The 27,048-nt window shown below is 33.1% G+C and overlaps 1 protein-coding gene across 1 annotated transcript in view; it reads right to left on the bottom strand.

Annotated features, from left to right (window-relative positions):
• The window catches only part of LOC145259284 (glutamate receptor 2-like), a 426,938-nt gene that overhangs the window by 188,172 nt on the left and 211,718 nt on the right, over positions 1–27,048 (bottom strand). Inside the window, exons 2-3 of the mRNA XM_080117152.1 lie at positions 8,222–8,347; positions 6,133–6,372 (exon numbers count right to left, since the gene is read on the bottom strand). Of these exons, the coding sequence (XP_079973278.1) occupies positions 6,133–6,372; positions 8,222–8,347 (366 nt within the window). The remainder of the gene's footprint in view (positions 1–6,132; positions 6,373–8,221; positions 8,348–27,048) is intronic.

Raw genomic sequence — 27,048 nt, 5'->3', positions numbered from 1 at the left:
ATATCAGGAATTGGAAACATTTTTATTGCTGTCATATTTTTGCAAGGTTAAATATGTTATTAACAGAGTGGCAAACCAATAGAATAGTTGCAGATAAACCTCGTTGATACATTTTACTATTTAAAAAATCTGTACTTATTAAGAGAATGGTCTTCAAATCTCAAAAAGAGTACAAAAAGAAATCGTCATATAAAAAACGCACCTGCTACTAATCCCGTTCTTTCCATCGGTCGAATACCTTCGAGAATATGCACAGCTGTATTCTCAGTGTACAACGGAAAGAGATTCACATTGATCTACACGACTTAAGAAAAGCCCAAATAAATTCTAGTTTTATTACGAATCGCAAAGCATGTGCCAGCTTGATGACTCTACTAAAAGCAATCGAGTTTTATCGTCAAACAAATAGACCAGTATTTTGTTACGGTGCCAGAGAAAGACTTTTTTGAAGAGCTCGCGTCAATACAATGGTCTTCAGTTCCAATTCAGATTCTTGAAAACTGAAAAGAATACAGAAATAACGGACAAACAGATAGCATCGAATGTAGCAAATTATTATGTAATACCGAAATGAAAATCGACGGAACACCTCTTCACTAACACCGCAATTCATATCAACAAATATACAGGGTGGAATGGTAAAATTATTGCCATAGAAAAGAGGACATAATTCCATTTCCGCTTGATGAAAATCGGTTTCCCTGTTTGTTTGCAGACCATTTACTAGTTGCAATGTTCAACAAGCAAGATCGGATATGCGCCGTTGTGCAAGTCATGCTCTCTGCCGATCTAAGTTATGACGAAAGGACAATTGCCAGCACTCACAAATGCATCGCTGGATTGCCACGAACAACAAAGACGTACCCAGGGCGATGTAAAAAAAAGTTTCTGTCCACGATCATTGTCTTTGGTGTAATTTGAAGTGAGGGCCACATCATGCCACCTCACATCTTCGAAGTCAGCTTGAAAGTTAACATCAAAGTCTACCTGGATGTATTGTAGAGTATGGTGATCACCTGGTGCAATTAGGTGGCTGCTGGCAGACCCTGAGTGTGATAGTAGGACTCTGCACCGGCCTACAAGTCCAAAGAGACTCAGGCTTGGCTTCAAAAAGAGTGTATGTATCCTTCTCTCACTGGCCCCCATCCTCCTCTGACTTGAATCCGCTGGACTACTTCGTTTGGTCATACGTCGAGTACATCATTAACATGACCTCCTACAATACCAAAGCCAACCTGATCGCCGCCATCCGCCGAGTATTCGCCGAGTTCCCACCAGTGCTTGTGGAAAAGGCATGCTCCCAGTTCCGGACCCGTTTCATGGCGTGATTGAAGCTGAACACGGCTATATTGAGTAGATGTCAGCTTTACTACATAATCAAGTTACCTGAATTAACTTTTTGAATGAAAGTCTAAAAATAAAACTGTAGTGTTGCTTTCTTTAGGTTGACAACTTTATCGTTCAATCCTGTCTGTAATTCCGAAAAGAAAACTGATAGAATTATTTTTCAAAAATACCTAATAAACACCTAGTAACTTCAATGGCGAATATGAGCTTTGGCAGGTTGAATAGCCAAGATGACCGATTGATGGGAATTTAAAATTGTGAAATGGGAATATAAGAACAATATGTGTTTTTACAGTTTTTGACGCAAAAAAGAAAAGAAAACCGACATTTTTTTTGCGTCTTTTCTTTTACAGATAATTTTTTTTAACCGAAATCTTTTGCATTTAACGAGAAATTGAATAAAATAAAGAAAATATAGCAAAAGGAAAAATTAGTTGTGACTAAATGTTTTTATTAAATGGATTCTACACGAGATTAGTCCATTTGTATAAATTAAAAATTTTGAAAAATATTATTTTATTTATTTTTTAATTTTTAGTTTTTCTAAGATAATCATTTTATTAAAAAAGTAGTTGCAACTGCGCTTGCTTTTAGTTTAAGAAATAACACAAGACTGAGTGATATAAAATAAATAACTAACCAAAGTCTGGTGTAATTATTTCAGAATAACTATTTTATTTTATGTTTTTTTTTACATAGGCAGCATCACTTACAAAGGCCCAGAAGCCACTCAAGGATAAGGGTTAAAAAGTGTACAGTTGTCAATTGGACAATATAGTAATCGTTGGTAATGGAAATTCGGTAAATTTGTAAACTTAAGTCGAACGGCTCATCAAGAACTGGTTTACATTGGACTTGAAGACAACCATATTGTAGTCAACTGGAAAGCAGGCAAACGGTAGACAGTTTCACAGGCGCGCAGTTCTAAGAAAGAAGCTTTGTTCATGGTATCTACGTTTAGGTTTAGGCACAAGAAAAGAGCGCAGGAAATTATTGATAGTGTTCTCAGCTAGACGGGTGTTTCTCGTGAAAGTTTGGCGAGAGAGGACCATAGATTAGAGCTCAGACGAGCACTTGCCATGAAAATAACGGTAAAACAGAGACAAGCTTCGAATTAAAAATTTGTCTGAAATATAGAAGAACCAAAAAAGTAGGTTTTCTTTTCTAGTTATTTTACACGTAAAAATATTAAAATGCATTTCGTTCCTATATTCACATTTCGAATTTAAAGTTTCCACGTGACGTCAGTATCGGTCGGCAATTTTGGCTATTTAATATACTAAAGCCCATGTTGACCCTCAATGCTGGAGTATAAAACTAAACTCTCTGCCCTCCATAATTTGTCCTTGTTAAAGCAGCTATTCATCTCATAAGCCAATTACTGCCACGTATAAATCCGGTTGTGCATGCGCGCATGACTTGCGCACTGCAATATTAACGTTATTATTTCGAAATTATTATTCAACATGGGAAGAGTGAGGTTTAAAATAGCTTAAACGCAATACAGAAATGAACGATGTTAAAAAAGCAGATAGCATTAACGATTGTTTATTTGGATAATTAAACGCGAAAAACAAAAACAAACAAAAGAAAAATTGGGACGCTGAAATATTAACGTTATTATTTCGAAATTATTATTTAACATGGGAAGAATGGGTGTTAAAATAACTTACACGTAATACAGAAATGAACGATGTAAAAAAAGCAGTTATATCAAAATTTGAATTTAAGTATAATAAGTACTATGATATCTGTTCAGTGCACATTTACCTATAATTATGGCCAAACACTTATAATTCAGTAACTGTAATGTTTTTTTTAGTAATAATCAATTATAATAAACAGAACGACTCCTAGAAATCTATCTATATTCTTTTTTCATTTTAATATACTTTCATAGAAATGTTTCTGTTATGTCAAAAAAACTATTTTCTTTACGTCACAAGTGTCACGCTCGTACATGAATTCTATAGCTAATATAATATACTGACCCAACGGGTCACGGGTTTCTTCAAGTCCAACGTAAACAAATTCCTGATGAACTGCCCCTTAAGTAGATACTTTATTAAATCTCCACATTAACGTACTGTATATGCAATAACCCTTATCCCTGAGTGGCTTCCGGGCCTTGATAAGTGGTGACCACCTTGCAACATATATATATATATATATATATATATATATATATATTAGCAGGCTGCCCTGAGTTGCCCGGTTCTAAAATACGCTTAAATGTTATATTTTAATTAATGCAGGCAGGGTTCTTATTTATTATTAGGGAGCAGATTCTCTATTGATAATCACCCAATATATAATAATGTCATCAAAAGTTATAAAAGAAATAGGACTTAGGTACCATCCGCTAGAATTGAAACTTGGTCGTTGAAAAAGACAAACCATGTACCGTATACGTGACCAATGTTTTTTTTTGTTACTGCTTACCTCCTTTGGGCTGATATATATATATATATATATATATATATATATATATATATATATATATATATGTATATACTCATTCCCCTCTCTGTCTATCTGTCTCTATTTTCCTCTCTTCCACCCTCCCATTTCCTTTGCTTCTTTCCTTGTCTACCATAAACTTAATCCGTCTGTATTGAAAATCCATGGGTGAAGGAATAAACCTAAATAATGAATTGTACTCCTTTGTCAAACAATAAATTTTGTTGTAATTTTACATAATTTAATTAATAATTTACCTATATATATATATATATATATATATATATACACACACACACACACACACACACACACACACACACACACACATATATATATATATATTATCCTTTCAATTTGTTGAGAATTTATCTCGGGTCTTAGTGGCAAATTGTGTAGTATGTAGTCGAGTAATTCTGTCTCTGCTATTTTTTGACGTGATTATCATCAGGAGTAGCTATTATTGAAGACGCATTTATTCAGATGTTAATATATAGGTCATTATTTCTCTTTTTGTTCATCTGTTAATTTAATATATTTATTTATTATAACTAATTTTTCTATATGTGTATATACGTATGCACGCAGCTTTATACACAACCTTTTATAAAAAGAGACATATGCATATATTTATATTAATTCTTGAGTTATTGCAATTTATTACAACAAATTCTAAGGACTTACGAATGTTCCAGTTATATAAAAATGTCGATTCATAAATTCGTATTTAAACTTACGCAACATTTACCAATATGATTATTGCAGAACATTTCAGCAATAATTTCCTAACCAATGCACAAACATCTTCATCTACTTTCATATTTGTTTTCAACAAAGGTCACGTTCCGCCAACAATGCCATATAACCAATCATATTTTACTCTTCGTAACCCTATATGACCTGGTTGGACTAATTCGTTCAGTCGTAAATAAATGAATATGACGGCATAAATAAAGTGGAAATTGATTCAAACATGCTACGTCCGTATTAGTTCAGTATCTGGATAGATGCCATATACCTACAGATTGCAACTTTCATTATGTATGCACCATCTGTCTCAGAGAGTGGAGGATTTCGTTTATTATCATGAACACTATTTTCAATTTTCAAGCACTATGGACAATAATAAAGGTAAGTTTATGAAATGCAAAACTTCTCAGTGATAGTTTTACTATTGACCGTCATAACTTTTCAAATTTGAAGACAATCATAGTAGAATTACCCTTTAAACTAACTAAATTTTACAATAGTTTTTAATCATCTACATTAAAATTCAGGTCAAAAAGAGTTAATACGCTTCGGACTACCTCAGAACTTTTAAAAAAATGTTATTAGAGAATGTAAAAGAATGTTAAACGTAATTTTGTAGACTTACACATGTTTTGTTCTTATTTGTGGACATTTTCGCATTATTCCTGCGGTTGTATTCTCCGGCTATCAAGTGTTTCAATATAAAAACGAGGAAAGAAATGCACATGTAATATTCGATCGATCTTTTTTTTTTACAAGAAGGTCACCACTTATCAAGGCCCGGAAGCCACTCAGGGATAAGGGTTATTGCAGGTACAGTACGTTGTACGTTAGTGTTGAGATTTCATAAAGTGTCTACTTAAGGGGGCGGTTCATCAGGAATTTGTTTACGTTCGATTTGAAGACATCCAAGTTGTAGTTAGGTGGGAAGCAGGCATACGGAACAGAGTTCCACTGGCGTGCTGTTCTAAGAAAGAAGATTTGTTCATGTAATCTACGTTTTGATTTAGGCACAGATAGAGAGTGGGGAAGATTTTTGACAGTGGCTTCAGGTAGACGGGTGTTTTTCGTAAAAGATTGGCGAGGGGGACCAGACATTGGAGCTTAGACGAGCACTTGCCACGGAAATAACAGTAAAACAAAGACAGGCTCGCAACGTCTCTTCTGTAGGAGAGAGGTTGCAGGGAAGAGAAAAGGTCTATTTAGTTTTAAACTTTCGGAAACTATTTATAAGTTTATTTTATTTTTAGATCTGTTTTGTCCATTTCATTTAACTAAATTTGTCAATAAAATTGGCAGTAAAATTTTTTCAGTTATAAGAGGTTACTTATTTCAGGCGTAAAATATATTATATACTGGGTGAATATACGTTATGCACGTGTTTCTAAATGTTATTTTAACGAATGTGTGTTTGCAGAGAGTGAGTTTATTATAAATATTTTTTAATCATTTACATCATAATTCCGGTCATAAAGAGTCAAATATGCGTTTATTATAAATATGTTTTTAAATCAACGTCATAATTCAGGTCATAAAGTGTTAAATGATTACCATAAAGACATCTTCATCACTTACCCGTATCACTATCGTAGAACATTCCAGCATTTGTCCAACCGTAGGCTTTGATAAGATTCAGCATCGCCATATTCACCTCGTTTCTATCTGGAACCATCTGGAAGATCGCTTTGTTGTCTTCGAGACTGACCGAGCTTGTCGAGAGGTAAGGGATCTCGAGTTCCTCGGTCGCGATTGTCGTGCCACGATCGAACGGTCCGACAACAACGTTGATATTTTTCGTTTGTAAAACAGAAATTGCTGTGAAAGATCAGAAAAAAACACGAAAAACAAACTTAAATGAAATAAAAAATAAGAAGAAACTGTTAGATATCTATCTAAAAATATACTAGAGTTATTTCCCTTGTATCGAAGACGACAGAGTTATCGTGCTTTGAGAGAAGGCCCAGTTTGAAATTCCATATAAATTCGCGAGTTTAACTTAAAGATGTTGCCAGTTTTAACCAATTTCACATTAAAAAAAGTCGGAATAAACATCGGTCAAAAGGTACTGAAAATAGCAACCAAAGCGTAGTTTGAATAATGCTCTCAATCTGTTAGCCATCCCGTAAGAAAAATAAACAACAGTTATTTCCTTAAATTTGAAAAAGGGAGAACTATCGCCCTTGCAAGATAGCACATCCACCAAGATGGCGTTATAAGATAAAATGCGTCTCACATTACACTTTTATCATCACGCATATATATGTTTCTACATGACGATTTAATCTGTAAGTTGTTGAATAAGCCTGTGAAAGGCCATACTTTGTCTTCTCCTTATTTTTGAGTTGGTATGAAACCGATATCGCGTATAATCAGTCGCCATTTTTTTTATATTTTTACCTGTATTACTATTACATCACAGAGCTGTTTGGTTAAAATACAGAATAGTTAAACCGGTAGAATTAGTAAACAACAAAAACTATAAACAAGGCATAATAGATATAAAACACAATTGAATAAAATTATTTATAAAACCTGGCTATTTTTGACATGTGCAAATGATTTTAATATTTTTTACTATTTCAAAATATTTATCAAATTATTTACACATAAAATGACGACATTCTGAGGTTTGTGTGTTTCTTTCTCTGTAATTGTATTATTTGAACGATGTTTCAATATTAAAATTAGCAGGATTCGGTAGAAAATTTCTAAATTTGAAAGTGTATGCGGAAACTCATTCGTATTGTTTGTATCTTTCGAATTACTGTTCACATCTTGAATGTTATGTTTACAACCTGTCGGTCGATGTAAACTCCGATCTTCTTCATGTGTTATTGACGAACTTAAGAAGCGTTATATTGAGCTCAGAAATCTGCTAGGAACTTCAAATGAAATCTTTTATTTAACCCACAAGGGCCTTGGTCCATCTTCTATGATCCGGCAGAAGTCCTAAATAATCTTCAATTGTATTTTTAGTGTCGCTCGCACTGAGGATTGACTCTTAAACTCCTAGAAGAGTGTAACGTACAATTGATTTTTATCCACAGCGAAACGGTTTCTTGCGGACGACACTCAAAATCCAATCGCGAATTACATAGAACCTAGCCATGACTGCTGGAACGAAAGCATGCTAGCCCCGTGGATTAAATAAATGGTTCTGTTTGAAATTACATGCGGATTCTTAAGCTCGACAGAAAGCTTCCCAAGTTCGACAAAAAAGTTTAAGCTTATATCGATCGAGGTTGCGAAAAGAAAACCGATCAAGTAGACAAATAATCCAAATGAAACGAATTATCTATCCTTATTCAAAATCTCAGAAACATGTAAAACTGTAATTCATGCCATTATATAATCTTTTTTTAATAAAACCAACCGTAGGTTCTCTACAGTGCAATGTTAACTACAACGTATTGTGGACTAAGTCACTCTTGAGTTGCATCATTGTGGTGAGACTCCGACTAGATCAGGCAATCAATCGATTTTATTAACAAAATTGTCAATTTCACTGATTTCATTGACCCCCCCCAACAAACAATATTGGAAGTGTGGGACATTCGTCGATTCTAATTCAGCCTCGAGCAGCTTCGTATCTCCCTGCTAGTATCAGCTAATGCAACAAAAACAATTGATAAAACTATAAGGCCTGTCAGAATTTCGTACTTACTTCTTTCGATTTCTTCATAGTCAGTGCTCCGTCGGGGATGCGTCAGATCGACGATGCTGATATATCGTGACGAGTTGTCCTCCCTTACCGCTTCTTTAAAAGACGGGGCAAAATGTTCGTAGACGCCTGTGAAACAAAATGTCATATATATATATATATATATATATACATATATATATATATATATATATACATATATATATGTATATATATATATATGTATGTATGTATAAAATAAACTTTGAAATAAAATGATTCAAGACCAAAGTTATAATTATTTTGGCAGTTTATAAGACATCGTATGGACACGCATATATATATAAAAAACTTGAGAGAATTTGAATGCATAGTTTACACTTAAAAAAACTTGAAAGCCTGCTAGACATTTGGATGAACTTGAATCCTTACTATACACTTGAAAGAACTTTTTAGAATTTTTCACAGCTCACTTAAAAAAAAATTCTCTTCTTGGTGGTTAGAAACTTGCTTTTTTTTCGTGCTCTGTAGACCTCCTTAGTTTTAATTAGTGCTTTCAGTAGCGTTACGGAGGCCCCCTGAGTATTTTTACTGTTCACTTATGAAACTTATTTTATTAATTTTTCTATTGCGTACTATTATCCTCATTTTTCTTAGCTGTTGTTTCACGACGTTTCGGCCAACTATTCCTCTGGCCTTCGTGAGGTGGTAACCGCGACTAGATAGGAACTCCGAATCTCCTAACTGCCTTCCATAGCTGCTCGCGTCCCACTACGTTTTGGCCAAGTAAGCTTCTGGTCGGCTTTGGGTAGGATTGAAACCGCTATCTTCAGACAATTAACACCTGGAACCATAGAGATTCAACGTGTCTATCCACTGCGCCACGGGCCCCGAAGGAGCGATCAAGGTTGGATTTTTGATCTTATAAATGCACGTTTATTTATTATCTGATCTTCCATGGTCGGTCGGGTCCGTACCGAATGGTATATATATATATATATATATATATATATATATATATATATTGTTTTAATTGGAATTCATTATTGAGATGAGTATTATTTATATTAATTTATTTATTGCGGACTATTATCCTTATCTTTCTTAGTTGTTGTTTAACAACGTTTCGGCCAACTATTCCTCAAGGTTGGATTTTGTGGTCTTATAAATCCGAAACGTCGTTAAACAACAACTAACAAAGATGAGGATAATAGTCCGCAATAAATAAATTAATAAATAATACTCATCTCAATAATGAATTCCAATTGAATAATATATAGAACTTAATTTCGTTTTAGTAATTATATTTTCCATGAAAATGATATGTTAAGAAATGAAAAAAACCAAAGTTATAATTATTTTGGCAGTTTATAAAAAAACCACTTGCGTGGCTATGTCGAAATTAGTATACATTTGAAAAATTATGAAAAACGATCCATTAGAAAAGGAGTTACAAGAAAATAAACATATTACGTATGGAACGGAAGATAAGTTACTTTTCTTACTTTAATGGATGAGTTTTTGTGTTTTAACTTATTTTAAAGTGTATTTCTTACAAGTAAAAGTAGTGTATCACACTTTCTATGCGTAAGAGAAGTTACACCGGTTCTCGCTATATATATATATATATATATATATGTGTGTATATATATATATATATATATATATATATATATATAATATATATGGCGATTAAACTACACTGAATATTCCGCGTTTCATCCACTCTAGGACTCTTCAGGTTTATGCGCGAATTCTGTGGTTGTTTATCGTTTTTATATGCTCATCTTCTATTGAGATTTTAGTTAGCCAATCAGCTTTCTAGTATTCACCGCGCCCTTCCTATCAGCCAATGAGCATGCATTTATCGGACTAAAACCTATTTGACCTCTGGTTGACCTGTTCCTTTGTGTGTGCTCTATTTAGTTTCTTGATCTATTTCAAAACTAGGTTAGTGTTTTTTTAGTGTATATATATATATATATATATATATATATATATATATATATGTACATACATATATGCACATATATGTACATATATATATACATACATATAGTGTAATCGTTTATGTATATTCATGTTTATTTAATTTATTTATTTGTTTATTTTTTATTGTTTTTGTTATATATATATATATATATATATATATATATATATATATATATATATATATAGTGCCAGTAATGTCTACATCGGTGAGAGGGAACGACAGTACTCCACTGCCTATTTGAACGCTAGTCAGTTATATCCGTATTCCTACCTTTGTAATTTTTATGTTAATACACTACGTTTGTTAAACCAACCTCGATTTGATTTTCTTCTGTTAATATTGTGCTACGACACAACAATAAGCTATATTGATACTTTTTAATTCATGCACAAATTTAAAAAATGGGATAACATTTTGTGAGACTCCCCCCTTTTTTAGAAACCTGAGAGTTTTTTTTTCTGAAATTTCAACAAATGACATTGACACCAATAATTATCTTCTAACCTTTACTTTATAGCATATAATCTCAACTCAACTTGTGACTTGAAAAATTAAAATATATCACATCTGCATTGATTGGTTGGTTGGTTGTTTTGTTTTACGGCATATCAACCCGTTTCAGGTTATTTAATGCCGAATCTAGTGATTTTGAAGAACGATTTTTTAATATAGTATATTTGTTTTTTTTTAAGTCGTATTCTATTTAATCCATAGTTGGGACCCTAACAGGTACTACCACTCCGGGTCAGAGTGGACCTGGGAGCAATTAAAGGGTGGTTCCACACTCCCTAAGGCCTGCAAGCTGGGGCCTCACCATCGGATATAGTTTAAGGTCATATCCAGGACCACATCTGCATTGAATTTCATATCAATTGAGCAATTTACCATGATTTTATTTTCTTCTCAAGTGTCCCTAAACTCAACCATTAAATCGTACATATTCTCGAATATCAAAATCAAATAATGTAGTTTTATATAAATTGGACGACAATTTTAAAACATAAACTCTTAAATAAGAAAATAAAGCATTTGTACATGAAAAACACACATAAAATCTTTCCCGGGACGGAAAGAAAAAAAAATCACATAAAATCACCTTTTTTAATTTTTAAGTAAGAAATGTAGTGGTTAGAAAAAATTTTGGTCGTGCATTTAATTTTAATTAGGCTTTCAGTAGCGCTATGAAGCCTCTCGAGTTTTTTTTTCCATTGATCATTTAAAAAAATAATTTCACTGCCAAGAAAGGTATGACAACTTTGTTCCAGTAGTAGAGACCTTTTTAGTTGGTGCTCTGAGAACTTCCTTAGTTTTATATATGTTTACAGAACTTGAACAAAATAATGGAAACACTTCGTGTACTTTTTTTATCAATTAATACGCGCTTTAACTCTATAAAAATTGAATTATCCAAAATGTGGGTTTCCTGTTTTCAATAAGGCACATATCTTTCTGACGTAGTCCTATGAATGAGTACAGGGCCTTTGAGAGGAAAAAATAGGCCGGTGCAGTACCTTTTCTGCCCCCCCTCCCGTTTCCAAAACTGGTCATCGCTAAAAAATTCAGTTTCAATACTTCATATGTTTTGAGTAATAAAGAACATGATGTTTATTTAGAATTAAAGTTGATTAAAAAAATACAGAAAAATTTTGTGATGTACGTACTCGTCACGGAACGAAAATGTGATATTCCAAAAAATCGCGTAAATTGATTACGTAGTTTTTTAATCAAGAAAATACAATCATATTAAGAAGCCATGAGGTGACCGGAGGTGGCCATATTTTTTATATTTTGCACGAGTGACAATTACATTCGACTTCAGAGATATTGTTTGTATTCTAAATAATTAATATTTTTTAATCGCTAAAATCGTAAAATTTGATATTTTATTGCAGCAAATTACTTAATCAATTCGATATTTGGAATATGACATAAATATTTCTTCTGTATTTTGTTTTTCAATCAGGTGTAATTCTAAATATACACCATATCTTTTATTACCCAGGTCATATAATAGGGCAATTGAATTATCTAGATATTGGTAAAGATACCAGCGCTTCGTGTGGAATTTTGCTGTACGTCGAGTACCCAACCGTAACATTTGACCTTGAAAAATAGTGTGATCCATCCCTAGGTTGAAAACCATAATCATGCCAGGTGTGGTCATGATCGGTCCAATGGTGTTGGTCGTAAGAGAGAATGCATACATAGGCAATGACCGTGACCTTTGACATTAACCTTGAAAAATGGTGAACACCATCCCTAGGTAGGGGACCATACTCATGCCAGGTTTGGTCATGATCGCTTCAGTTGTGGGGGTTGTAGGAAAATATATATGCATAAGTGAACGACGATGGACCTTAATCTTGAAAATTTGTGTGCACCGTCCCTAGGTAGGGGGTATCATCATACCATGTTTGGTCATGATCGGTCTAGTTGTGTAGACTGTAGAAGAGTTGTACACGCAGACAGACACACACGAACGCTACTACTTTATATATATATATATATATTGTTGGAAAGCGGACAGAAATGGTCTTGCACCAGCATATGCTTTCCTCTCAAGGATCTTACGGATGTTCTAGGGACCACGTCAGAAAGACTCGTATTTTGCTGAAAACATAAAACCAACATTTTGGTCATTTAAAAAAAAATTACAGGCTTAAAAGACCTATTAATTGATAAAAAAATTGTAACGTATTTTTATTTTGTCCAACCCACGTATATTTTCTCAGTGCTCACATAAAAATAATTTATCTTTTGATGGGGGATTGGAAACAATTTTAGTAGGTCTCCTGAGGACACCTTGATTTTATTTAATGTTTCCGTAGCACTCAGGAGTTTTCCTGAATTTATATTTTTGCAGTGCTGACTTAAAAAATTGTCTTATAGCAGGAGGGATAAGATGCTAGGTTTTAATAGTATCCCGGAGGCTGCCTTAATTCTACAGTGTTTTCAGTGGAGCTTCATGAGCCTCCTTAGTTTCATTTTCACTGCTAGCTTTGAAACATAACTTTCCTTTTAAGCAGGTAAAATTGGTTTTAGAAGTGCTTTGGAGGCTTCGTTACTTTTATTTAGCGCTCTCCGTTGCGCTCTAGAGGATTCTAAGTTTTATTTTTTTCACTGCTCACTTAAAAATAATTTCTCTTTCATTTAATCATTTATTACAAATAACTTTACCTTTTTACCGATAGAATATTGAAACAAAAATAATTGCAACTTGTAATTGGTATGCGAAAGCATATTCAATTATTCAAATTGAAATTAAAATCTTAAAATGAGATAAAAGTTAGAAATGCATTTCTTGCAATACATGAAAGTGGTTTAACAAACACGTTTTATATCTTTAAGAATAAAGGTACAATATTTTATTCAATGTTTATCCATTTCCAATTAAAATGGACTTATTTTTTGTCATGCACAGTTAAAAATTAGTTGAACGTTATATATTTATAAAATTAATATATAAATAACAGACAATTTATTTCTTAAGTAGAGAAAAATGTACATAATATTAAAGTAATCCAAGGTGATTTACGAGACAATTTAAATTAGATTTTGTATTAGATTATTATACTTTATTTTGTAAAGTTGTAAAGTTTGTAAAGTGCACTTTGAAAATGGACAAATTTGAAATTAAATATTTTATCTCAATGTTTAAAGATTATAAAAAAATATTTAAGCCAATCATTTTTATGCAGCGTAAGAAATGTTTTCTAATCTGTACATATATAAAGCTGGAGCAGACACAGACACACACACATACGCACCTACATACACACACGTACACATACACACGTACATACACACACATACACACGTACACACATACACACGTACATACAAACATACACACGTAAAAAAACACACACATACACATACACATGCACACGTACATACACACATACACATACACACTTACATACACACATACACACATACATACACATGATGATATGATGATTGCAACGTCTTGGCAGACGAGTACCACTCCCTCAGGTACTGAAAGTCCATGAGCCGAAAATGACTTTAGTCCTGCCGGAAAAATTCACACGCACAAGCAGACATGACACTGAAGACGGTCACTGGTATATATATATATATATATATATATATATATATATATATATATATATATATATATACATGCACGCATGCATACATATATACACATACACACATACAAATAACCCACATATATGCATACATACACATTACATTTATGCATACATAGACATACTTATACATACATAAACATACACAAGACGGTCATTGGCATACACACACACACACACATATATATATATATATATAAACGCAAATATACATATCTACACATACACACATACATATCTGTAGACATACACACATATATACATACACTATGAATAATACACATACTTACGTATACAGACACACATGCATACATACAGATATACATACATACATACATACACATATACAAATACATACACACATATACATACATATACCCATACGTACACATATGCACATACATATATACATGCACTTACCTACATATACATACACGTACATAAATATGCACTAATACACATATACATACATGCTCATACATACACATATATATGCATACATACATATGCATACATCTACATACATACACACATGCATAAATACACATACACACGCCTATATACATACATGCACGTATATGCATATATACTCATACATACATACACACACATATATACACATACATATATACATACATATGCACATAGATATACACACATATACATACATATGTACATAAACATACATACACCTATACATTCATATATACATAGATACATATAATGATGGGAGATCAATTATTACATGCTTCCAGACTGTCAGAGCTACACGCGTCACAACTTTTCCATCGCAATAGGACCATTTATTTTATAGACAAATGCCTGAGGGAGTATCTATACCTGATGGTGTTACAGAGTTTTAGCTTTGTACGACAGCTAAATCTCTCTCTCGGTTCAATATGTTGAGATCCAGCAACAAGCAAGAGCAATATAGCCAGCAACAAGTCAAACTGCAGACCACCTTAATGCGGGTACTGGTCTCCCGCTTTATGTTTTTTAACTCAGAGATTTGCTTCTCCTAGAGGGGTTGCCTTCACGGGAGCCCCCGCCACCTCGCATACACATGGAAATAAACACATGCGTGCATACAGATGTACGCCAACATACGTATGCATGTGCACACACATACAAACATAAGCACGTAGAGGCACACATATACGCATATACACACACATGCATATACATACATACACACATATATACATGCAAAATACACATGAATAAATAGTCAAAAAGTCATAAATAGTAAGTGATCAGCGACTGGACCGTTTTTGTCCTTTTTCCTTCCTGCTTGGATTTTTTCTTTTCTTTATTTTTTTTTTTTATAAATAAAGTTTGTTTTAGACTCAGACTTCTGCAGCACATAACAATAATATTGACAAACTCATCTATAATTTTCCAAATAAATCAACGCACGAACCGACGAGAACACAGTCCAACAGAAAATGATTTAAAGACGCTTGGTTTTTTTTTACATACACATACACACGTGCATACACACACATACACACATACACATACACAAGTACATACACTATTACAGATACACACGTACATATACACATACACACGTACACACGTACACACATAAACACGTACATACACACACACGCATATATATATTATTTATTATTTGGGGGTAAACAGTTACATATGGTCGCTACAAATAACCATTTATTTTACCTTTTTGCGTCGAGAGGTTCCAGGTCGCCTGATGAAGTCTCTTTGACTGAAACAGATGGCTATTTGTAGCGACCACCATATTTAACTGTTTACCCCCAAATAATAAATAATATTTTGCTTTTTTTATTGAGCACTATTTAACAACCTCGTTGTCTTCATTAGTACTGACTTTTGAACACTTCAAACCTGAATATATATATATATATATATATATATATATATATATATATATATATATATATATATATATATATAAATGCGAATAGAAATCCAAATCTAAAATATGTAAATTATAATCGATGGTATTTAAAAATTTCAGAGGACATTATCAGGATTGAGCTAAAAAAATGGCGAGGCAACAGGTTACAGACGACATCCAAGTGAAGAGGGAAGGAACTTTATTTCCTTTTTTACCCTGGAAAAGAATTTATAAATATGCGTGTAGAGAAGTTGGATTATTCTATGTATATATAAATTCTGACGTCACTTAGAATAACCCAAGCTCCCTACATGCACATTTGTAAATTCTTTTCCAGAGTAAGACGGAACGTAAAGTTCCTTTCCTCTTCACTCGCATGTTGTCTGTAACCTGTTTCCCTCGGCAGTTTTCAACTCAATCCTGAGGAAGTCCCCTGAAATAGAGATGAAACGTTGATTCTCATTTATCTATATTAGGTTTTCTATTTCATTCGGATAACGTCAACCACCGATTGTATTTAATTCTTATTCACACACACACACACACACACACACACACACACACACACATATATATAAGTCACTTTGTGTATGAGTATGTAAGAGTTCCTTCCTCATAGGTTCCGAAACGGCTGGGCCTGTCTTTTGCAAATTTTACACAAAGGAGATTTATATATCTAGCAGTGTTCTTAAAAATGTTTTGTACAGAAATTCATCTGATAAGTATCGAAAATCGAAAAAAATCCGATCCTAAAAATATTCTTTCTTTTTTTATAGATAAAAAGATTTTATACCCGGGAAGATTTTTCAGTAACATCGACCAAGGGAGATAATTCTAAGCAAATCAAGTAAGATTTAATTTTCAGCAAACCATTTCTTCTTTTTATATACAGAACTATTGTCCTCTTGAGATATCGCTCCGTGTGTATTCGACTCCAAATCGAGTTGTCCCCTGTTCAAACCCGCATGTATCTAAATTATGAATTAACTTATTTTTTTCTTATCAATTTATTTAATTTACGATTAAAGAAGAAGTGTTATTTAAAGTCACCGCAAATTATTTCTTCGTTTGCTTATATTAAAAGTTAACATTAATCAGAAGTGACTATTCCAAGGAATTAATCGTCAAGCCCACGTATCAGCTGACGTGATATTGTAAACAAACACAGACGGCATTTGATGAAGTACATTATCACTATTTTGATTTTGTTATTTTTTTGTTAATTAGTACACCTGGCAAATTATTACTCGTAATATATAATAATTAATAGAGGATTGATTCTATGATAAAATATAAGCAATCTGCATAAGTTTAAATATCATGTTAAAGCGTATTGTACGACCGGGCAACGCCGAACGTTCAGCTAGTATATATATATATATATATATATATATATATATATATATATATATATATATATATATATATATTAAAGCATTCAAATATTAATGGTTCCTATTTTCATTTCGCCCGAATAGATTAAAAGGGATTGTAAATTACATTGTTATGATAATTGAAATTTGCATCACTCTGTTGCAGATGTTGATGGTGTGAAACACTAAGAAAATCAAACCCCGTCAAAGATGAGCGTCAGAAGCAGTGATACGCCATTGAATTCCTGGCAAAAAATGCATTGAGAATAATGATGACTATTTAGAAAATAAATTCTGGAATACAGAATGTCGACATTTTTAATAGTACCACTTCTGTTTTCGTAGATCTTCAACTTTTTGTAGTTAAAAAAATAGGAGCTATTACTTTTGAAATGGATCTCGTATGAAAAAAGCGCCCTCGAAACTCTCATGCTCAGTAATCGTTCATTGTTGGTAAAAGAGCATTGAAAAATCTATGACTATGTAGGAAAAGTATATTCTGGAACAGAAAATGTCACTCGTTTTAATGGTACCACTCTATCTTGATAGCTCTTCGATATTTTGAGTTAAAAATAAAAGGCTTAACTTTGGTAACGGCTTTCGCATATATATATATATATATGTGTGTGTGTGTGTGTATGTGTGTGTGTATGTGTGTGTGTATAGAAAGAGAGAGAAAGTAAGATTTGAAGATATATTTATTGTAATTAATCTGCAGGGAAGTGTCCGCGTGTCATCCCCATAGGGCGTTATCAGACTAAGTCTGCACGTTTGCATTTAAGACTGTTTACTATAAAGTTTTTTATAGTTGTTGTTTCACGCTAGCCTGAATAGGAATTGATCAAAAAGTGGCTTATATAACCTGAATAAAATGCTAGAAATTTATATTCACAAGAAAGGTTAAAATAGTCCATTTTGATAAAGAATGCGACACTAATATAATAAATTAAATAAAAAGGATTGTAACGTTGTTATTCTTTCTAATTGATCGCCACGTTGACCGGTTCTCAATGCATGGAACTATACATAGCCGGCTCTCATTACACGGCACAAGACACAATTGGCTCTCAGTATACAACATCAGACACAGCTGGGTCTCAATCCACGGAATCAGACACAGCTGGCTCTCAATTTACGGCACCAGACACAACTGGCTCTCAATTCATGGTACCAGAAACATCTGGCTCTCGTACACGGCACCAGACACAACTAGCTCTCAATGCACGGCACCAGACACAACTGGCTTTCAATTCACGGTACCAGACACAGCTGGCTCTCATACACATCACCAGACACAACTATCTCACAATACACGGTACCAGACAAAACTGGCTCTCAATACACGGCACCAGGCACAACAGGCTCTCAATTTACAGCACCATATACAACTGATACTCAATACACGGTACCAGAAATAGCTGACTATAAATCCACGGCCCCAGGCACAACTGGCTCTGATTCTACAGCACCAGGCACAACTGGCTCTCAATACACGGCACCAGACACAACTAGCTCTCAATACATGGCACCAGACACAAGTGGCTCTCAATCCACAGGACCATACACAGCTTGCTCTCAATCTACAACACCATACACAGCTGGTACTCAATGCACGGCACCATACATAACTGGCCCTCAATACACGGTACCAGACACAGCTGGCTCGCAATACACGGAACCAGACACAGCTGGCTCTCAATGCAAGGTAGAAGACACAACTGGCTCTCAATACATGGTACCACACAATTGGCTCCCAATACACGACACCAGACAAAAGTGGCTTAAAATACACCGCGCCAGATATAGCTGTTTCTCAATACACAGCACCAGACACAATTACCCTTCAATATACTGCACTAGACATAGCCGCTAGACTGGCTGGCTTGCTTTCAAAGGGGGAAGAAAAAGAGAATCGCGTGCTTGTGGGACGCAACTTCCCAATCGACACATGTATTCATTTTCCTTCTCTTTGCACTCCTCCCCGATTTTTCTGCCGATTTTTCTGTCTGACCTCACGGTTTAAAATACCAACTAGACACGCGAGTCATCATTTAAAGATAGAGACAGACTATGTTACATGACTTTATTTTCAATTAACGATGAATTAACGAAGTGATAATTAAAAAACACACATATAAACAATAGTTTATACATTCTATATGAACTGCGTTTGGAGATCTGAAAGCTTAACAATATAGAAATTAATCATAAATAATAGAATTTGGTTACTATATTATTTTAATATATTTCAGCTAACATAATAGAACTCCTAATTTTGTGAATCATAGTTGTATCATATTGTAGCCGTCTGCTCGTATAAGAGAACAGCAGTCGAAAAATAGTTTGACTATCGTTAAATTACAGTCATTTATAAACCCTAGATTGGAATATAAAAATAAAAGATAAGCGGCGATTATTTAAATAAAAATGACAGCTGATTATAGCTTCAGACTAAAAAAGAATTAATTAACTATATTGTCGCTGGCTTGAAAAATATGTATCAGGTGGCTTGGTGTAGAAACGACCGGTAATAAATACCTTTCTCTCAAACAAAATATTATTTTTTACTTTATTCAAGAACCAATATTAACTGAATACGGAATGAAACGCAACGAAAATATAAACAATGAATAGAAAAATAGAAATTAGTGGTATAACGATGTATATGTTCGGAAATTAATAATGATCGGTTAATTAGTTTATGAATGAATTTTACACATACAACTATATATGAACATATAGAAATTAATAAATATATACATACATTTAAATACCAATAAATACATACTGGACGTTATTATATAGAGTAGAATATAAGATTCCAATTAACTACACGAAGACCTTTAAGCTTATTATTTCGCTCCTTCGGCCTGATGTCGCTAATTTGGCATAGGAGGCGAATTACGTTCAATGCTTTTTTCTATTAGGTTTTATTGCCGTGCAAGACAGCAATAATAGTTTTCCTAATGTTTCTGATTTGACTTTTCCGGCGATCATATAACGGATCTGGTGCCAAATGTTGTGCTTCAAAATTGGCTAATAAAACAGAAGTTTTCTTGTTATTGTTTCCCATTAATTTAATACACACATGCCTAGGAGAAGTTTGGAGGGTGTAAAGTTTATCGGACTACGGTATCGGTAAGCCGAGTTCAAATCTTGTTGGATTTGTTTATGGAAGCACGAGAACCGTTAAACAACGGTATACTTCCTACTCCTTTCGGCGAAATAGGAATATGAATAGTTTATAGAATAGAACTTCAATGCCTACTAGACGCCAGTATGTTCAGCCTCTCTGTATGAGAGTTGGTTAGAGAGGCATTTACACGAGGGTAATTCTTATTTGAAGTAAGCCTTGGCTAAATATCAAATAATAATAGTATGCTGCCTCTTCAAACGATATTATTATACCAATAGTCGAAACTGTAGGATTATGTCTACTAAGAGATAACAAGGTGAAGGTGCGAATGATAGCAACAATTTGAAAGTTTACTTTCTCCAGATAATGATACTAAAAATCAAAAGTCAATATATATATATATATATATATATATATATATATATGCATATATATACATATATATATACATATATATACACACACACACACACACACACACACACACATATATATATATATATATATATATATATATATATCCGATTCCACCGATCATATAAGCCGATGGGTAGCACTGCCGACTATCAACATGATGGTTGTACGTTAAAACCCCGTCTAAGGAAATGTGCTAGTCTAGCCGTGCTGATGAGTTGTGATACAGCGAAACAGTACTGTATGTGGATGACTATATATTTAAGCCCCCTCTTTGAGTTAAGCACTATCGTAAGTTATCTAGCCTAAGAAAATGGTACACTATCTTAAAACCTCATAATTGTATTTTACTTTTTTTATCTGTTCTATATGATAATTTAAAAATAAAAAAAATAAAAATACAAATAAAAATAACACACACATATACACACACAGACACTCATATATATATATATATATTTGGTAAAACTGGTAATTAGTAAAAACCTGAAGAGAGTGCTCAATACTATTGCAGAGCAAATATGTGTTTTATTTTTTTTATTACCGTTTTATCTGTTTGGTTACATATGTTTTAGATTTTGAACAATGTTTACGATCTAACAGCCTCGTCAGACCTTACAGAAGTGGTTGTTAGTATTAGGACCTAATACTAACAACCACTTCTGTAAGGTCTGACGAGACTGTTAGATCGTAAACATGGTCCAACATCTGAAACATATGTAACCAAACAGATAAGACGGTAATAAAAAATAAAACACACACACATACATATATATGTATTAATGGCTTTAAATTCAAGCTGTCTTAAAATATTTTGTACTATAATTAAGGAAAACAGGGATTAAAAGAAAACAAATTTGCAACGAATAAATTTTACCAAAGGAAAAAAATAAGTTACTCTTCCACCTACACATGTAGAATGCTCCGTGTTTGAAGTTATTCACAAGTATTTATGCTTCAATCAAAATGGTGATATAGACATCGCGTTAGAAAAAAATGGAAACAGTGAGACCTCGGCATATATATATATATATATATATATATATATATATATATATATATATATATATATATATATATATATATATATATATATATATATATATATATATATTAATGTTGGGTCGATTAATCGGAATCAAATCAGTACCGGAATTGGAAAAATTTGTGCCTAATTTCCAATGCCAGCAACAATTCTTTTAATTGGCTTCTTTATTTGATTTTCTTAAAAAAAATATTCTATCACTGATAGTAATACTAAACTATTAGTAAAACTAAAATCGATCCCTCACAAGTATATCCGTACGTTTAAGAAAATATCTGCACATTAAACATGTGTTTTTACGGCAATCGTGAAAAATAACAACTTTACAGTTATATATGTAGGGATTTAGAAAGAATCGGAATCGGAATCAGTAATTGCGTCGGAATCGGGAATTTAATACGGAATCGGTAATTGTATCAGAATCGGTTAAAGTACTGAAATCGTCCCATTCATGTCCATTCGATGAATGTCTTCCTAATCAAACTATGAATCCATATAGTACATATGTAGTCCATACAACGACAACACTTTGTAGACGCCTCACATATCACCTATCAGAAAGCAGCGCCATTTTACGCTACTTTACCGCTCACAATATAAACTAAAGTTAACCGAAATGAGAAATATATTAACCACTAACACGAAAATTAAATATCGAAATAATTGCACACAAAGATTAACATTGCTTGAAGCAATATCAAATTTAAAAAATAAACAAAATAGTTTTCAACATCGGTACTAACATTTTAAATATATTTTACAATTAATATATGCATTCGTAACTATATATATATATATATATATATATATATATATATATATATATATATATATATATACTAGCAAAAGTACCCGTCGTTGACTGGGATCAAAAACAGCCTATAGAAAATGGACTCTGATTTATGAAAGTATGATAGGTTATGAAAAGGAAAGGTTGTAAAGAGATAGCTTCGAATTTGAGGGTATCAAAACCAAAGCAAAATATGATGAAAGTAAAAATAAAATAGATAACTCCCATAATTTATTATACCATACCTGTTCACACTGAAATATTTATCACAATATTCTGTGGATCTATATTAAAAAAAAAAACTTGTTACACTTTGTGACATATTTCCATTCTACGGAGGTCAGGTGCGAACCAACACCCCATAATTTTATTATATCGTATTTCTTCAAACTGAAACATAATTATCAAAGTATACTTACGCAGATATATGTGAAAAGTCTTTATTAAAGTTTGTGCCTATTTTCATTCAATGGAGGCCAGGCGCGAACACAGACCCCACAATTTTATTATACCATCCCTATTTACGTTAAAACATACTTATCAAAGTATTATTACATATATCTATATCAAAAACACTTGTAAACGTTTTTTTTTAATTTTTAATTTTTTTTATTTCCATACTTTGTGGACCAGGCGCGTACGCAGACCCAGCAATTTTAATGAATCAGCATTATGCCAGATCAAACATACCCATTCCTGTGTCTCGATACATCTTCTATCATTATATGTGATCAGTTTTCTATAATGGTCAACCATATAGGAGCCTATTCGTGACCAGCCACACACAAAGACGTTCAGATTTATATATATATATATATATATATATATATATATATATATATATATATATATATATATATATATATAAGAAAAATTAGATTTTTAAATTAATTTGGGTTCAAATTAAAATCGATTTATATGAGGGAAAATTTTTTTTCGAAATTTGATTTTAAATTGAAATAATTCATACTTTAAAGTTAATGAAATCATCATCCGATAAATGAACGCGAGGGGGGATTTAACAAAACGAGATTTAAACTTGAACTCGCGAGGTGTATATATATATATATATTTCACACTTCCGGTTATAAAATAGACGAATATTGGCTGAAGAGAGCTTGATAAGGATACCTTAAACGGTCCTTATTATCGGGCTTGAAATCGACGGTACCAATGATTTGTCTCATCTAACAACTTTCTGTACACAATATATATATATATATATATATATATATATATATATATATATATATATATATATGAACAAATGATTAATAAAAAATGTTAGAAGACATCTTGAAAAAGAGTTAAAAACATATTTAATTTTTTAAAAAGGAAGCACAAGATAAGTGGATAGTCCTTAATCCGCGGAGTTTCGAAGAAATACTCTCCTTCTCTTTGTATATATATATATATATATATATATATATATATATATATATATATATATATATATATAATTTACTGTATGTCTCTTAAATTTCTGGTTTCTGTACGAATTTTTGAGGCCTCGCATAGTTGCCTGTCGTCATTGGTTTTTGTCTAATGCATGTTGTAGGACACCACTTATTTATCGAAAAAAATATCACGTTTAAAACAAATTAAACATAAGATGAAAACCCTACCGGGTCGGTAAAAGGATAACTTATCCCGCCTTTGGTAACTGTTAAAAATTTGTTTCCTTTTACCCCGTTTTTATTCTGTTTACTATAGCTCAGAATATCCCAAATATTTGCATCTTTATGCAAGCTGCGTTCACCCTAAGCAAGTTGAACCAGATTCCTCTAAGGAAGAAAGTGCCAAGGAAAAATTCAATTAATTAACAGTCCTTAGTCGCATGTACATCCCGATCAGAGGAGATGACGCAGTAAGTCTTTTTTTTTTGCAGTTCTCGCAGTAAAGTGTTGGCATCCTCCTACATACAGCGCCTGGTATTCCGAAATAGTCACCCATCCTGTCCTAACCACGCGCAACGTTGCTGAATTTCGGTGATCTAACGAAAGCCGATGTGTTAACCTAAGCCGAGTATATTCGCACCATTATGGTATTAATTCATGAACATTTAATTAAAAGTGTCTAATTCTCTGAGTATTATTATATTTAAATGAATATTGATAACATGAATACTTTTAATGCCATTATCTGGTTTTACTTTAAGTCAACTCATTCATTTCGTAACAATAAGATGATTATAGTGTTGGCATTCGTTTCTCTGATATCTTTCTAGTTAGAAACCTATTCTAGAAATACATTGGTTACTTACACGAGGGAGCACTTGAACGTTGCCAACAACCTTAATAGAAGTATTTCTGTAGAACAAACTTGATTCGAACTTGGGACTCACAAGTTGGAAGTTCGTGCCGTTAACCACAGTTGTAAAGTGTTTTTTAAAAATTTAAACTCGGACCTGACGTTGTGTATGAAAGTCCCGCAAATAACTGGAAAAAACTTGACACGAGTTTTTTTTTCAGTTGAATGAAAAGTATTTATTACCGGTCGTTTCCACACCAAGCCGCCTGACACGTATTTTCCAAGCCAGCAACAATATGGTCAATTAGCAGTCTGCTAGTCTTCAGCTATCTCCAGCTGTTATGTATGTAATTCGTTCAACGGTTCACGGTCATCCGGCAGTCTTGCAAAGATTTGAAAGATTAACCAGTCTTGAATCTTGTTCAGAGTCCCTTTCACGGCAACACGCGATTTCTCTCCAAATTTCCCCCTTTTCTGCCTCCAATCTTGATGTCTATACATCCATTTATTTATGTGACGTCACGCTCGTTCCACGGCTTGGTCATTTGCATACGTGTAAGTAGCTGTTTCACGCAATAACCCCACCAACATATAAATAACTGTAAGGAAACTGAAGCTCAGATGACGGATGCAAATTTTGTGTTTGTTATTTTTTAATGAAGAAAAAACTGGCGATTTCTTTCGTTTAGAGAGTTAATTAGACAATACAACTTTTTTTATTTTCAATACTCTCACAATTCTCTTTTATTTATATTTTATTCTTCACATCCACGAGCGATGTTTCTGACAAAAGGGGAAGAATTGCTGTTTTGTTAATAGAAAATTATCCATCAAACACATATCTGGCTCATTTTTTTACATTAAAATCGTATTTCTATAGATCTTTACACCAAGTGGCTTCATGTCTTGTTTGGAGCGATTTCCATAATAAAATTCTAGTATCGCATATGAAAGATGTCAACACTGTCATTCAGATCCCTCCTCAAGGAACACAGCGGGCGCCCACTGCTTTATGCATAACAAAGTGTCTTCTTTCCGGTAAACACGATCGTCGCTGAACCGGAATTCTGCGGTGGCGCCAGCAGAGTCAACCGTCTCCGCTTGCAGGGAAATGTCAAATGCTATCACTCAAAAAGCCAAGATTTGAGGGCCGAATATCGTATAGCCAAGAATATAGAGATGAAATCAAGCAAAAAATATATTCAGAAAATATTACTAAGATATTTTATTCGTGTGAAATGGACCATACTAATATCAAAAGGCAACTTGTATGGTCGCACGAAATTGAAACGGTAGAGCTTAGTTATGCCAAGAAAGACATCCGCCATCTAGGTTCGGTCACGTTCTTCAACTTATATATAAAGAAAACCGCTCCACTGAGCACAGGAAATATATCAAACCTTCTAAAAGATGATCGGTTCGAAAAACACATGGTTCAGTACAGACTGATATATTTATAATATTTAATATATATTTTAGTATTCAGTATTTCTTATACATCTATTACATTTTAGTATTTAGTATATAGTTTTGTATTTTGTATATATTTTACTATTTAGTTATTAGAAAATATGTTTGTTTTCTAAATCAGCACCTAGTTTAAATCATGCACAACTTGTGTAAAAAAATAATATTAAAAAAAAAATATGTAGGTGCACTCGAACAATCTAACACCCTTACAAATATCCACTTTTCGTCTTTTTTTCAACTATTTCTGCGGATTATTGAACAATACGCTACCAGATTATGAAAAAAAAAATTGCAAAAAAAAAAAATCATTATTTAAAAATTTGGAGGCGGGTTCGGTTTAACATACAACGTTCTAGTAAATCGAACTCCCATTTTTAGAACCGATT

This window comes from Euprymna scolopes, chromosome 34, assembly GCF_053919585.1.
Source record: "Euprymna scolopes isolate OS-2025 chromosome 34, ASM5391958v1, whole genome shotgun sequence".
In the NCBI taxonomy this organism is placed as follows: Eukaryota; Metazoa; Mollusca; class Cephalopoda; order Sepiida; family Sepiolidae; genus Euprymna; species Euprymna scolopes.
The sequence above is the reverse complement of the archived record's forward strand: the minus strand, read 5'-3'. Positions and strand labels throughout refer to the sequence as shown.